The sequence below is a fragment of the Dipodomys merriami genome, unplaced genomic scaffold, assembly GCF_024711535.1.
Source record: "Dipodomys merriami isolate MVZ:Mamm:240054 unplaced genomic scaffold, mDipMer1.0.p SCAF_21, whole genome shotgun sequence".
In the NCBI taxonomy this organism is placed as follows: domain Eukaryota; kingdom Metazoa; phylum Chordata; class Mammalia; order Rodentia; family Heteromyidae; genus Dipodomys; species Dipodomys merriami.
Genome location: NW_027203493.1, coordinates 8,535,194 through 8,550,973, shown reverse-complemented (window position 1 = coordinate 8,550,973; position 15,780 = coordinate 8,535,194). Strand labels below are relative to the sequence as shown.

General features: G+C 51.8%; 1 protein-coding gene across 3 annotated transcripts; it reads left to right on the top strand.

The window, feature by feature from the left end:
• Positions 1-2,750: 2,750 nt before the first annotated feature.
• On the top strand, positions 2,751-10,370 carry Slc35c1 (solute carrier family 35 member C1). 3 transcript variants are annotated; one of them, XM_070032514.1, is made up of 3 exons: positions 2,751-3,089; positions 4,531-5,057; positions 8,507-10,370. In XM_070032514.1, exons 2-3 carry the CDS (start codon positions 4,562-4,564, stop codon positions 9,064-9,066), a joined length of 1,056 nt encoding a protein of 351 aa, XP_069888615.1. In that variant the 5' UTR covers positions 2,751-3,089; positions 4,531-4,561; the 3' UTR covers positions 9,067-10,370. The 3 variants fall into 3 exon arrangements, with proteins under 3 accessions (XP_069888615.1, XP_069888616.1, XP_069888614.1); XM_070032515.1 differs by having other exon boundaries at positions 2,751-3,094; XM_070032513.1 differs by lacking the exon at positions 2,751-3,089 and having other exon boundaries at positions 4,157-5,057.
• Positions 10,371-15,780: the final 5,410 nt, after the last annotated feature.

Genomic DNA, 15,780 nt, shown 5'->3' with positions numbered 1-15,780 from the left:
AGTGAGTAAGAGAGAGGATTTGGGGAGGCAATTGGCAGAGTCTGCCATACAAGGTAAAATCAGGTGGGACAGTCAATCTCTGCCTGTTCCCAGGAGCTCCAGGGCCCTGCAGGTTTAGACCCATGGTCCTCTCTCTACCTTTGATCTGTTCATAGCATATGGCAGAAATGGTCACCAGCTAACACCATGAGTTCTCTCAGTCAAGGTTACACCCATGAGGGCCGCCACATTTGCTTCCTGCTTCTCCAGTCACACCTTTTGTTCTACCTCTTACCATATCCACACACCAGCTTAATTACTCTTGGCAAACACTTCACCCTTAACCTCACCCTCTAAGAATAGTTTAAGCAATTCACATGTCTAAAGACGAATTCAAATGCAAGGAGTTTGTACAAAGTACAAAGTACAAAGACTCCCAAGTCTTTGGACCTCTGAACCCCCATTTCCTGATCCCTCTCTTATGCAGTAAGAAGGATTAAATCTGGGGAATTTGCTGAGCTGGCCTTTTACAATCTCAGTCCAAGGGACTGAGGTTCAGTGTTAAGGGAGAGACGAGATGGAGACATGCTTAGTGCAGAGGCTGGTGGAGAAAGATGTTCCACACATCCAGCACTGACTCTCCCAGGATGCTCTGTCAAGTTTATTTCTCTTCCCTCAGGACCAAGGGGGCAAGGACCAAGTAGATAACTTGGGGTGGGGGCTGGGATAGTGTGGGTGGGTGGGTGGGTATGCACCAGTGCCAGGACTAGGGTTCAAATTCAGAGCCTGAGTGCTGTCCCTAAACTTTTTTGCTCATCACTGGCACTCTACCACTTGAGCCATGGCTCCACTTCCAGTTTGTAGTAGTTAGAGATACAAGTCTTTATAGACTTTTCTGCCCAGACTGTAATTCCCAGATCTTAGCCTTCTGAGTAGCTACAATTACAGATGTAAACCATCAGCACCCAGAAGTAGACTACTTAATTCCTTTAATGTGCCTTTCAGATAATCAACCAGGGCCTCTCATTGCCAAGGCTTCCCTGTTTATCATTCAACGTATTTGTTTTGATGAACTATCAGGACTAGAATGAAAGGGATGAGGGTTAGCAAAGCATGTCTCTTGACAAACAATATATCACCATCTTCCAAATGTGAAGATTCTCCAAGTAGGGTTCAAGAGACTAGCAGATGCTGTTAGTCTTTCTTTTCCCTATGATGAGCAGATGGCAGCTTCCAGATGGAGGGGATGTAGTCTGTCAGGAGGAAGCAGGAAGTCCCGCCCCTGGAGGAGGAGGAGCATCCCCCCCCCCCCCCCAGCATCCTAGAGCCAGGGCCAGGAGAGGGGCCCCTAAGCTCTCCCACTTCCCCATAGCCCTTCAAGGAGTTTGGCCCTGAGGATGGCTTGTGGGGTTAGCATGTAAGTGTTCAGGTACCTTTTATAGATTCTTTCAATTATGAAAATGTTCAAACATACACCAAAGTAAGAAAACTGTTACAATGAACTCCCATGACCTGTGCCCAACTTCAACATTTTGCTCATCTTGTGCCATTTATTGGTCGTTTTTTCTTATCTTGGTCGTTTATATTTGAGGTTGTAGCCCTGAAGCATGGAATTCTGGGGTTACAATATGCCAGGTCCAACCACTCACTCCAAAGACAGCAATAGTAATGGTGAAAAAACAGGAAAGGATTGTTACCAAAATGGTGACTATAGAAAGTAACTATTTCTAAATTATTTCTATCACTGGGCGCTGGTGGCTCACGCCTGTAATCATAGCTAACCTGGAGTCTGAGATCTGAGGGTGGCAGTTGGAAGCTAGCTCAGGCAGAAAATTTATTTCCAACTTCCTCCAGAAGTGGAGGTGTGGCTCAAGGTGACAGAGCATCAACTTGGAACCAAAAAGCTAAGCAACAGTGCTCAGGCTGAGCTCAAGCCCCAGTATTGTCTCTCTGTGTCTGTCTCAGTCTGTCTGTCTATCTTTCTTACACACACACACACACACACACACACACACACACACACACACACACACACACACACACACACACACACACACACACACACACACACACACACACACGGCTAAACTTTCCCCTAGAATTTTCTCTCCCCCGTCTTCGAACATAGTCTGGATCCATTGTGCATGAGAGTATGACTATCTTTTATTTTCTTTTCTTTCTCTTTTTTTGTTGGTTGTGGGGCCTGATCTCTGGGCCTGAGCGCTGTCCCTGACCTCTTAACCTCAAGGCTAGTGCTCTACCACTTGAGCCACAGCACCACTTCCAGCTTTTTCTGCTTATGTGGTACTAAGGAATCAAACCCAGGGCCTCATGCATGCAAGGCAAGCACTCTACCACTGAGCCACCTTCCTAGCCCAGCGACTATCTTTTCATGGCATAAGAAGTCTATCAGAGGGGCTGGGAAGGTGGCTCAGTGGTAGAGCGCTTGCCTTGCATGCATGAGGCCCTGGGTTCGATTCCTCAGCACCACATAAGCAAAAAGAAAAAAGCCGGAAGTGGCGCTGTGGCTCAAGTGGTAGAGCGCTAGCCTTGAGTTGAAGAGCTGAGGGACAGTGCTCAGGCCCAGAGTTCAGGCCCCACAACCGGGCCAAAAAAAAAAAAAAAGAAGTCTATCAGATATAAATAAATAAAATCCCCTGCTTCCTTTGCTCAGGGAGAGTCAGTCACAGCACAGCACAGGCCAAGGAGTCATAAAATTACCATAATCAAATTCAAAGTTTAAGGAAGCAGAAGGATCCCCAAACATTCGCTTTTCTTGCAAACAGGAGATTCCGGGTCGGTAAGAGTAGATCACTCTTACCTGAACCCTTCTTCCTGTTTCCTTGTTCCTCCCTTGCGAAGCTAGGCTAGAACTCCATCCTCTTTGTAGGGAAGGCTGCCTCCAATCCTCGAATCCAAAGCTACCGGAACTACAGCTAGACCTGCTGTCAGTTTGTTTTTTGACAAACGGTACTAAGTGGTGTGTGAGATACACATTACAAACAGGCCAGCTCCTCCATTGGGCCACACAAGCTAGAGTTCTGAGCAAGAAGACCCAGTGGTCTAACTCAGCTCCGAGTTTCACAAGGAAGAGAACCCGGACCACAGAGGTGAGGTGGGAGAAGGGGGTGAGGGGTGAGGGTCAGGGGCGCGGGCGGCAGAAGTGGGGAGGAGGATTGCCAACGTTGGGCAGGGACCCAGAGGGGTCAGCCCTGGGGATGGGGGTGAGACCCACCTCCGGTACTGGCCGTTCCCCCGCCCCCGCCCCGTCCTTCTCCAGGCGCAGATCGGAGCCAGTGACCCGGGATGCAACCGGGTTCTGGGACGTGCCAGCGGCGGGAACTGAACCCCGAAGCGCCAGGCAGGCTGGGGGAGGGGGGGCGGCCCGGGACAGCCTTCGAAAGAGGAAGGGGCCTTCTCCCACCATCCGCGGGATAAGTGACCCCGCCGCCCCTAGGACGTGGCAGGCGGGCCTCGGGAGCCCCGGGGCGCGGGAGCAGGAAGCTGTCCCCGGGGCGCGCGCCGCAGGTGCAGCGGGCGGCGTCAGGGCGCGGGGCCGGGATCCTGCGGACGCCGAGCAGGCGCAGGGGGGTCGGTATTTTCGGGGAACAGGGCAGGGCCCCCGGGCAGGACAGGAGCGCGGAGCTCGGCCCCGGCCCCGGGACGGACTCCGGGCTGGCAGCGGCGGCGCGGCCTCGGGGAGCGCGGCCGGGGTCTCGGGCTCCGAGGAGGGCTCTGGAGGCGGCGAAAACCGGGTCTGGAAAACAAGATCTGGAGTCCGAGGACTGGACGCGGGGTCTGGGCTCGGGGAGGGACACGAGCCGGGGGGGGGGGGGGGTCCTCCGGGAGCGGAGGGCGGTGCCCAGGCCTTCCCGAGCGCACCCCGGGTTCCGGGAGCTCCGGAACGCGGACCTGGACCGAGCTCAGGGTAGAGCTCCAGGAAGAGGGCGAGGCCCTGGCACCCAGGGAAACCCCCTCCCTCCAGGATGCCGAGGGTCCCCGTCACCCTCCGTGAGCACTAGAGCCAGAGAGCCGGAGCCCGGCGGCGAGCCGCGATTGTGCCCCGGGCTGCGACTTCCAGCGCGAGGCCGGGCGCGCAGGTCCTTTAAGACGGGGCGGGGGCGTGTCCGGAAGTGAGGCCTGGCCCCGCCCCCCCGGGAGGCGCGGACGTCCGGAGGTTCCCGGGCCCAGCCGGAGCCCGCGCCCGGGGCCGCGGCCCGGGGTCCCCCTCGTTCCATCGCCGCGCAGCCCGCCCTCCTCCGACGCCTGGCGACCCCCCTCGTCCACCCTGAGCCTGCACCCCCTCTCTCCTTCCCCTCCCTCACCTCTCTCTCTGCGACCCCTCCCTGGTAACCGCCCCCATCCCAGAGGAAGGGGGACCCCCCAGGGCTGCACCCCAAACCCCAGCTCCATACCAGAGGAAGGGGGACATCCTTGGGCTGCCCCCCTCCCGTGTGACACCCGGGGCAAGGCTGGCAGAGAGACGCAGCTGGCCGTCCTGCGCCCCGAGACTGCATTCTGGTGACCCTTCCCTTCTGCCGCCATGAACAGGGCCCCCCTGAAGCGGTCCCGGATCCTACACATGGCGCTGACTGGGGCCTCCGACCCCGGGGACCAGGCGGAGGGCAGCGGGGAGAAGCCCTTCCTGTTGAGGGCTCTGCAGATCGCTCTGGTGGTGACCCTCTACTGGCTCACGTCCATCTCCATGGTGTTCCTCAACAAGTACTTGCTGGACAGCCCCTCCCTGCGGCTGGACACCCCGATCTTCGTCACCTTCTACCAGTGCCTGGTGACTGTGTTGCTGTGCAAGAGCCTCAGCACGCTGGCCGCCTGCTGCCCCAGCACGCTGGACTTCCCGACCCTGCACCTGGACCTCAGGGTGGCCCGCAACGTCCTGCCCCTCTCGGTGGTCTTCATCGCCATGATCACCTTCAACAACCTGTGCCTCAAGCATGTGGGCGTGGCCTTCTACAACGTGGGCCGCTCGCTCACCACTGTCTTCAACGTGCTGCTCTCCTACCTGCTTCTAAAGCAGGCCACGTCATTCTATGCCCTGCTGGCCTGTGGGGTCATCATTGGTAAGTGACCCGCTGGGGCCGCCTGGGGATGACCCCTGCAAGACAACTCTTCCAAGAAATCTCTAAACTTCACCTGTCCCAGCCACCTAGGGCCCAGAGACAGCTGGCCAATAACTTGGTTTTGGTCACCCAACCAAATTAGGGACCCAGCCAGGGCAAACATAGTTAGCAATGGCAACAGCAAGAGCAACACAGGCACACAGATCTGAGCATTTCACCATAGTAACTCAGCTCACCCTAGAACAGGGTCGGATGGCTAGAATAGCCAGAATTTACAGAAGGGAAGACGAGCACAGAGAGGTGAAATAACTTGTCCAGGATCACACATCTAATTACTAGCAGAGATGGGAGTCTGAATGCAGTCTGGCTGTGTGGAGCCAAATGCATCTTTTAATAAAGATACCATCACTATCTGACCTTGATGAGGACAACTCCCACGTTTTTGGTTTTGTTTGGGGTCTGTTGGTTTTTTGTTTGTTTGTTTGTATTTGGGGGCAGTACTGGGATCTGAACTCAGGGTCTCTCCGGGCCTCCCTTGCTAGACTCTAGCACTTGAGTCACACACACCCCAGCCCTGCTGATTTCTGCTTATTTTGGAGATGGAGTCTAGTGAACTTTTCTGCCCAAGCTGGCCTCAAACCCCAATCCTCCATATTGCAGTCTCCTGAGTAGCTAGGATCATAGCCATGAGCCACTGGCAACCCTCAACACATATATTTTGACAGGCCTTAACCTTCTTCCCAGACTTGATCATCAGAAAATAATTGGGAGGCTGGAAATGTTGCTTAGTGGTAGAGTGCTTGCCTAGCATGCATGAAGCCCTGGGTTTGATTCCTCAGTACCACATATACAGAAAAAAAAACAGAAGTGCCACTGTGTCTCAAGTGGTAGAGTGCTAGCAAAAGAAGTTCAGGGACAATGCCCAGGCCCTGAGTTCAAGCTGCAGGACTGGCAAAAAAAGAAAAAAGACAGAAAAGAATTGGGCGGAGGGAGCTCATTGTGCTAATCATTCCACCTTAGCATCTCCTTTCTTTACCCAGAAGTCCTCTGGGTGGTAGCATTTAATGATCATCTCCTTACAAACTAGCTGAGGCTTAGAGAGGTTATACTAGTTGCCAGAGCCACACAGATAGAAAGTAGGTAAGCTAGAATGCAAACCCAGATGGGCCAGGCTCCCAGACCTGTGCGTCTAACCATTCTGTTCCGTTTTTGTACATTGGCTGTTAGAGCGAGGCTGATACAGGAGTATTTAAACTAAATTGTTCTTCTGACCACATTTTCGGTGCCTGATAACCACATATGGCTACGGGCTGTTACTGAACTCTTCCACTACTGCACACATCCTATTGGTCTGCTCACTGGGTTGGGGGCCTCTGAGTTTGGGCCTCGCTCCCTGGGACAGCCTCCTAGAAATGGGCACTTTTTCTGCACCTCCTCAGGTTTTGGCCCATACCACAGTTTGTCTGACTTGGCCTATATACTCTTGTCTGGTGTTGCAGTCCCAAGCTGAGTGTCCTGGTTATGGGGAGGTTGGGGCCCATCCACACTATCTGTCCTAGAAAATATTTTCCTTGCTTGACCAGTTGTTGGATCTAGGGCTGCTTGGTGTAGGCCCAGGATGGGTGGAGAAAGAAAGGAGTTCCTCCCCGCAGAACCCCGTACCACCTACACCTTCTCCTCATGGGGAACTGAGACCCTCTCAAGTACCCCAGGATCCCACTTCAGTCCCACCAGCTCTGCCAGAAAAACAGTGACGTGTCCTCCCTGTAGGCAAATGTGAAGTAAGTCCCCAGAGTAACCCAAGATGCTGATGGAGAGGTAGGATCAGGGGACAGTGCCTTCGCCAGCCATGGTGGCCTGCCAGGGCAGGGCCAGGAGGCAGGGTTGCCATGACCCCAGACCTGGCCCATCACTGCACGTTCTTCCTCCTGTGTGTGGGGGGAGGGGCAGGGACCTGTCTTCCCTCTGAGATCTAGATCCTTGAGGTCTTGATCCTGAGGTTCTGCATTCAGAGGTTAACCAGCAGGTGGCTGGGGTGGGAGGGGTCTCTGCTTAAGCAGGTGTGGGTGTAGTGCAGCCCTCTACCCTACGCGCAGCAGGTCTGTGAGTACCTGTGGAGTGGAGGCGTCTTCCAAGGCAGAGACAGAGGCAGATCCCTTTGTGTGTCCAGTGTCCACAGTGATTCTGAGGTAGGGTCTTGCTATATGGCCCCGGCCATCTCAGAGCTCCTGAGTTCAAGTGATCATCCTGATTCAGCCACCCATAGCAGCTGCGATTACAGATGCGTGCCACCGTGCCTGAGTCTTAGCTCTTTTAATACTTCCACTCACCTCCATCACAACCTCTGTTCATTTGTTAAACAGAGAAGTGGCTCAGCTCTTGCTGGCCTCTGGGCCGGGCTTCGGGGTTACAGGTCTAGAAAGGGGGAAGGGCCCTCAGCCCCTGCACTCCATGTCAATGGTATGTGGTGGCAATGGAGAGGAATAGAGAGGAGGGCTGTGTTGAGGGGACAGTAGAACATTCTGGAAAGGGGGAGAGTTTTCTGGTGTAGACAGTGAGGCTGATGAGATATGAGGGGACAGGCAGCCATCACAGGAGAGATACAAGGCTGACACAGGCACAGGACACCAGCGTGTGGAGCCCAGGGAGTGGAGACTTGCCATGGTACCACGGGGAACCACAGAGATGCTGAGCAGGAGGCAACCCAAGAGCAGAGTCTTAGACTGTCCCAGGTCTCAGGCCACTTCAGGCCAGGAGCCATTCTCATTGAATGCTCCAGGATGGTATCTAGGGAGGGAAAGCCAAGGTTAGCCAATGTCACCATCACCGTACAGCAGCACTCACCCTGGAGAACACAGTTACTGCCCAGGGCCCCAGGCAGGCACAGCTGTCTGTTTTACAGCCCTCATTACAATGATTACAGTTGTAATGAAAGAAGGTAACAGTCCCTACCGCCCCATCCCACCCCTCCCCTATTAGAATAGAGGCTGGGGGTAGAGGATTGAGGTCCTACTTGGAGCTGCTTCCCCAGCCCCTGTGTCTTGCAGGGAGCAAGGGGCCACTGAGACCTGGGATGGGGTTAAAGAGAATGGCATGGAGAGAGCTGCTGCACAACCTGTGAACTTTGGTATCAAAAATGTGTCCTTCTCCACCCGGGGCCAGTAGCTCACACCTGTCATCCTAGCTATTCAGGAGGCTGAGATTATGCAGATCATGGTTCAAAGCCAGCCCTGGCAGGAAAGTCTGTGAGACTCTTATCTCCAATTAAACACCCAAAAAAGCCAGGAGCAGAGTTGTGGCTCAAGTGGTGGAGCGCCGGCCTTGAGCAAAGAGGCTCAAGGACAGCACCAGGGCCCTAAGTTCAAGCCCCAGGACCGGCATGACAATCGATGTGTCCCTCCCCCTCACATCCTCTCACTCCTCCCTCTCCCACATCTCTCCTGCTACAGGAGGCTTCTGGCTCGGCGTGGACCAGGAGGGAGCCGAGGGCACCCTGTCCCTGACGGGCACCATCTTTGGCATGCTAGCCAGCCTCTGCGTCTCACTCAATGCCATCTATACCAAGAAGGTGCTCCCGGCTGTGGATGGCAGCATCTGGCGCCTGACCTTCTACAACAACGTCAATGCCTGCGTGCTCTTCCTGCCCCTGCTGCTGCTCCTCGGGGAGTTCCAGGCCCTCCGAGACTTTGCCCAGCTGGGCAGCGCCCACTTCTGGGGCATGATGACACTGAGCGGCTTGTTTGGCTTCGCCATCGGCTACGTCACAGGGCTGCAGATCAAGTTCACCAGTCCCCTGACCCACAATGTGTCTGGCACAGCCAAGGCCTGTGCCCAGACGGTCCTGGCTGTGCTTTACTATGAGGAAACCAAGAGCTTCTTGTGGTGGACGAGCAATCTGATGGTGCTGGGCGGCTCCTCTGCCTACACCTGGGTCAGGGGCTGGGAGATGAAGAAGACTCCAGAGGACCCCAGCCCCAAAGAGGGTGAGAAAAGTACTGTGGGGGTATGAGCTCGTTCGGGGACCCTGGGAATGAACTCAGGCAGGAATCCGTGGGCCCAGGTTGATAGGGCATGATCAGCGTACAGACCTGATACCTGATCAGAGTCTGGGGGCCCCAGAGGAGGCCCCCAGTCCTGTCAGAACACTGGCAGCCCACCCCAGGGCAGTAGCGTCCCTCCTTCCCCTCCTAGGCCGGCCTACCTCCACATCATCTCCAGGGAAAGGGACAGGATGGGACAGGATGCAGCCTTCAGGGGCAGTCTTCTTGATACTCGGGAGTTGGGGTGTCCCTACCACAGCCAGCGGAAGGGACCTGGGAAACCCCAATATCTCCAGGGTCCTGTAAAAGCAGGCAGCCCTTGGAGGGCAGGCTGAGGGAGGAAGGGGACTAGCACAACCTCTATAGCCATGATCGCCCCTGGCAGTCTCCCCTGCCCAAGCAGGCTAAGAGAAAAGGCTCGCCCTCTGCACCCCATATCTGCGGCTTTAGCACTTGGGGACCACATGTGTTTTATAGGGTAAGTAGGATGCTCAGTGGAGCATCTCCCAGTCCTTGGGCCTAGATTTTCCTGCCTGGCTCCTTTGTCCCTTAGGGGGTACAGGTGACACTTGCCGCCCTCTCCTGGTCCCTGGCACAGCTTCCTGGCTCAGGCCTGGTTGCTGCTTTTCACCCCTCCCGGTTGTCTCCCCCAAAGCCTTCATCCTCAGGTGGGACTATGGGGTTAGGGGACTGATTGCCCCATCCCTCCCACATCCCTGGTCCTGAGCTGCCTCCCTTGAGAAAGGGATCATCACATACCTTCTCTCCTAAGGCTGCACCCAGGGGACCTGCCTGTCCCCTGCTTAGCCCTCCCACATGCTGGGTGGCTGAAAAACCACCCAAGTTGATTTCTCCAAGTTCCTGAGGCTGCACGTTCAAGTTCAGGACATCTGGCCCTCTCTGTATCATTTGATGGAAGCACAAACTAATTCTAATTGTGAGGTCTCTCCCCCAACTCCCCCTCCCCCATCTAATCACCCGTAAAGGCTCCACTTCCTTGTGGGCAAGATCTCCTAACATGCGTTTCAAGGGGCCACAGCATCCAGACCATGGCACCCTCTATCACTCCCTTTTGTCCTCAGGGTGTCTTTCACTCCCCTGTCCCTCATGTCGACCATTGTCACCTCCTATCTTGTAGGGGGTAATTTTTGACGTTTTGGTTCTTATTATAAAAACCTGGGGCAAGTGGTCCCTCTCCTGCCCCTGCGTTCTAATGAAGTCGGGATGGCCAGATGGCTGAGCTGGATGTGATTTAATAAAAGCCTGAGCAAGACATCGTGTGTGTATGTGCGTGCGTGTACACATGTTGAATCCCGGGCCCCCATGGGAAAGCTGGTCCCCTCCTTTCCAGGCTCCCAGCTGCCTGCAGGGGTCAATCCATCTGCATCCTAGTACTAGCTGTCTCAGACCAAGTGCTGAGTGCTGTCACTGGCCCCTTCCCCATCTTACAGATGAGAACACAGCTCAGAGAGGCTCCTGAGATCTAGGGAGAGGTCTCGGCCTTCCACCTGATTACCCACCCCACACACACCCCCCACCCCTGGCCACCCCTCCCCCCCGGCCACAGCCACAGCCTCCTTTGGAGGACCTGCTGTCTGCCAGGAGCTGGGTTAGAACTTCTTGCAAAACCCTGAGTCAGGGCCAAACCTGAGCCTTGTTCTGACTAGTAGAAGACAGGGGAAAAACAGCCAGTGAGGAACTCACATAGATGAGGTCAACCACCACCCTACTGGGCAAACAGGACCAACACGCCAGCCAGCCTGCGACAGCCAGAAAAACAATGAATCCGTGTTTTAAGCCCCTAGTGTTTGGGGTTGTTATACAGCAGAGGATAACTAGCACGTTAGTCTAAATACATGGGATGGTGTTATTTGAGGGCAACTGGGTTGTCTTGTAGAATTTCAAGATCAGAGAAGATTCAGGAAACCAGAGTCCAAAGGCCATTGTAGCAGGAGTTCACCAGCCTCCAGCCAGACCACCCCACCCTCAGGTTCCTAGTGAAGGGTATGGCAGGGCTACAGCTCAGCAGCTCTTACTCACTAGGGTGTTCTCCCAAAGTGGAAAAGAAAATGATGCTTGCAAAGTTGTGATTTTCTTCTGGACTCTGTTTAAAAAACTGCCATTCAGCCGGGCACCAGTGGCTCACGCCTGTAATCCTAGCTACTCAGGAGGCTGAGATCTGAGGATCATGGTTCAAAGCCAGCCTGGGCAGGAAAGTCTGTGAGACTCCAATGAACCACCAGAAAACCAGAAGTGGTAGAGCACTAGCCTTGAGCTGAAGAGCTCAGGGACAGCACCCAGGCCCAGTGTTCAAGCCCATGACAAAGAGTTTGATCATGACATTTCTATACCTGCAGAAAATGTACTTTGACTATATTTATCTGCACCATCCCCCAGGATGGCTTGTGATTGGTCTAAATCCTTTCAGTAATCCTAAGCAAAGACAAGTATTTAATTCAAGCCAATTTTCCCTTGTAAAGGAGAGTTTGATAGGGCTAATGGATCTGCTGGAGCCATTTTGCTGCTATGAAGGCACACCAACACCTGAGGACAGGTAAACAGAAAGACTTCAGGAAACAGGGTGCCTGACCTTAGGCTTATTTCACTTAGCATTCTAACCCTTACTTTAGTTCCTTAATGCTCCACCCCAGGACCTTTGTATTTACTGTTTGTATATACTTTGTATATACTTCTACCTGCAATACCTACTGCCTCTTCAGAGCTCAGCCCAAACACTGTCCAATAGAACCAAATCTAGACTTAGATAGGGAGTGACTTTAATTTGCAAGACTATTGCATGAGGACTGTAGTTAATAATAGTGTGCTTGTAATTTGCGAAGAGAGTAGATCTTAAAAATTCCTACCACAAATAAAAAGGTCACTAGATGAGGTGATGTGTACACTAATTGGGTTACTGTGGTAGTCATTTCACAACATACTCATAAATCAAAACCACACTATATACTTTATGAAATGTTTATTTCCTAATTATATCTCAATCAAGCTGGAGGGAGGAAGGGAGGAGAGCTGGAGGGGAGAAGGAGGGGCAGCAGAGGATCACTTCATCATCAAGCACTTACCCAAAGTTAGACAGCATATTACAGGAATACCTTGACTCATCTTGAGTGTGTGTGTGTGTGTGTGTGTGTGTGTGTGTGTGTGTGTGCGCGCGCGCGCGCGCGCGCGTGCATGCACATGTGCATGCACGTGTACACGTTCACATGTGTGCTGATTCTAGTGCTTAAACTCAGGGCCTGGGCACTGCCCCTGAGCTTTTCTACTCAAGGCTGGCATTCTGCCACAGCTCAACTTCTGTTTTTTTGGTGGTTAGTTGGAGAGAAGAGTCTCACAGACCGAATTGAGATCCTAGCTCCCCCCACCCCCCACCCCCCCACGCCAGGAGCTAAGATTACAGGCCTGAGCCACCAGCACCCAGCCATTACTCACACCCATGCCATCAAAGCCACTGATAAACACAGAAGGGGAAGCTGTTGTGGGGAGACTGTTTGAGAGTAAGCCTCTTTTTAAAATTATTTTGGAAGAAGTACACTCCCAAATGATAAAAGGGAGAGGGTAGTAGGCATGTTCTCACGTGATAAAAGGGAGAGGGTAGTAGGCATGTTCTCACGTGCTCTGTGCTGTGCATGACCGCATGTGTTGTGGTTTCCACCCCTGACAGTGCAGCACATTGGATTTCACCAGCATTACCCTATGCCACGTGCTTCCAAGGTATAAGGGCTGTGACACAGCGGGTGTCAGGGACTTTCTTTATAACCTCAGAGACTGCCATTGTACTACAGGAGATCCATGCGTGACTTTAATTACGCAGCCCCGGAAAGAATGAAGTGCCGGCACATGCTACATGCTAAGTGGAGGAACCAGACCCCAAAGGACAAATATTTTATGATTCCATTTGGATGGTGTCCTAGACCTGGCAAGCTCATAGAGACAGAGGCTTGGCTTCAGGGCTTGGCTAGGGAGGAACAGGGAGTTGCTCTGTAGGGTGATGAAAACATTCTGGGAATGGAGAATGGCCAGGGTCACACAACACTGAACACCCTTCATGCCGCTGAGTTGTACGCACTAAATTGGTCAATTATATGGTACGTTTACAGGATTTGACAGGCTCTTGAGTTGGATCTTCCTTTTTAGTTCTGAACACTGCACATTAATGTTGTGTTTAGAAACTTTACATTGTGGACGTATGCATTTATAAGTTGTGTGTGTGTGTGTGTGTGTGTGTGTGTGTGTGTGTGTGTGGCCTCTTTCATTACACTCACCATACATACCTATAGGTTGTTCTTTTTTTTTTTTTTTTTTGGTCAGCCATGGGGCCTGAACTCTGGGCCTGGACACTGTCCTCAGCTCTTCAGTTCAAGGCTGATGCCCTACCACTTGAGCCACAGTGCCATTTCTGACTTTTTCTTCTTATGTGGTGCTGAGGAATTGAAGCCAGGGCCTCATGCATGCGAGGCAAGCACTCTACCACTGAGCCAACTTCCCAGACCTAGGTTATTCATTTTTACTACTGTATAGTAGTCCTTTGCTTAGTTACACCATAATTTGTTTATCTAGTCTACTTGAATGGGCATTTGAGTTGCTTCTGATTTAAAAATCTCACTAATACTCCTGTGATCATTCCTGCTCCTCTTTTGGTGCACATGAGCATAGATTTCTTCTGCTGTGCTGTTAGGTATTGGCACAGATTTCTTTTACTATTCAATGAACAAAGTTCACAGACAACAGGGGATAAATGCAAAACATTTTATTCAGAAGTCTGTCAATGGAAGGCTGGTGCTGCCCCCTCCCTGGCCTTCCTGCGTCCTCTCTGCTAATGGTCTCCTCTCTCTCTGAGTCTAGGGGTGTTTAATACCCTAGGATATACTCTGATTGGTTGTCCCTATGCAAATGAGGCATAGGACAACTGACCAATCAGATAAAACCTGCTGACTTGCTGTGAGTCAGGTCCATTGCTTATATTCCCTCCTCTACTCCTAGCTAAGATTGTTCAGAACTAGGAATACTAGGGAAGGGATATTCTATTTTCTGGGACTGAGTTTTTGAAACAATTGTGCATTTTCTGCTTTCTGATCTCAGCTAACCAAGCTGCATCAATGCATCAATGCATTCCACGACAAGAAGTTCTCCTGGGGCCCTCTGCTCTAATTAATCTACCAATCTTTTAAACTTTCTAACTATATCTGCCTATTAGTATGTGCTAGGTGTAAATTTGGTTGGGTGTAGGGTACAAGGTTCACTATTCATAAGGCACTAGGTTCTCAAATTTGGCACATATGTCAATTTTATTAAGTGGTTGTACCAGTCATGCTCACATCTATAATCCTAGCTTTTCAGGAGGCTGAGATCTGAGGCTCTTTGTCAAACTCAGCTCCAGCAGAAAAGTCCTTGAAACTCTCATCTCAAAAAATCAGCAGAAAGCCAGAACTAGAGACATGGCTCAAATGGTAGGTAGAACACTAGCCATGAACAACTAAACCCAGTGAGTACAAGGTCCCAAGTTCAAACCTCAGTCTCAGGAAAAAAAAGAAATTATTAGTGTTACAAGTATTTTGTACCAGCCTGAAGTTTATTTTTCGCCTTGTTAATGATTTTTATAGAAAATATTCTTAATTCTAATGCAATTTATCAGTATTTTCCTTTGTGGATACCTTTTCATGTTTGGGGCAAGAAATCTTGCACCTAAGGTAATGAAAAAATTCACCTGTTATTTACCTTTCACAGTAAGCAAATGATATACCTGGAATTAACGTGTGTGTACTTGGCAAATGGAGCCAAATCTTATATTTTTACAGTAGGAAATCTGACAGATCCATTGTCATGACAGGAAAAACCACCTTTCCCCTCCTCTCTACAAAGACATTTTTTTTGGGGGGGGGGTCCAGTCATAGGGCCTGAACTCTGGACCTGGGCACTGTCCCTCAGCTCTTCAGCTCAAGGCCAGTGCTCTACCACTTGAGCCACAGTGCCACTTCCAGCTTTTTTCTTTTTGCTTATGTGGTGCTGAGGAATCGAACCCAGGGCCTCAGGCATGCAAGGCAAGCGCTCTACCACTGAGCCACCTTCCCAGCCCTACAAAGACATATTTGTCATGTGTGAGATGCTCAGATTTTGCAGGTCTGTTTCATGATTCTGAAGTCGATCTTATTCCAATTCCATCTGCACCTGTCCTTCTTATTCTCACTTCCATTTTACAAATGAGCAAACGGAGGACCACAGAAGTTAGAGAGAGCTTCTGTATTTTAAGGAAGTATTTAATTTAATGGATCCTGGCGGAGCTAGAAAGGGAACTCAGAGAATTATACAGTCTATGCTTTCAAAAAGCTTTATAGCTTCTCAGTCTGAATAGTTCAAAAGAAAAACATGCTTGTCCATAGCAGGCTTTGGGTGTAGTCTTGCAAGCAGACCCAGGCCCTCCACAAGGACTGCACCCGGGACTGGAGCTGCCCCTTCCCTGTCTCGCCACTAGAGGGCATGAGTAGCTTAACCTGGCTGGGGAAGGGCCTCTCTGTGTTGTACTACCCTTCCATCACTCATCAAATACTTACAAAGCACAAGTCAAAGCCAGTGCAGAAAATTTGATCCAGTCTCCCTACAGGACTTTTATAACAACAACATAAAGACAAAATGGGACTTACCTGTTTTCTTTAGAGAAGAGAGTCAGC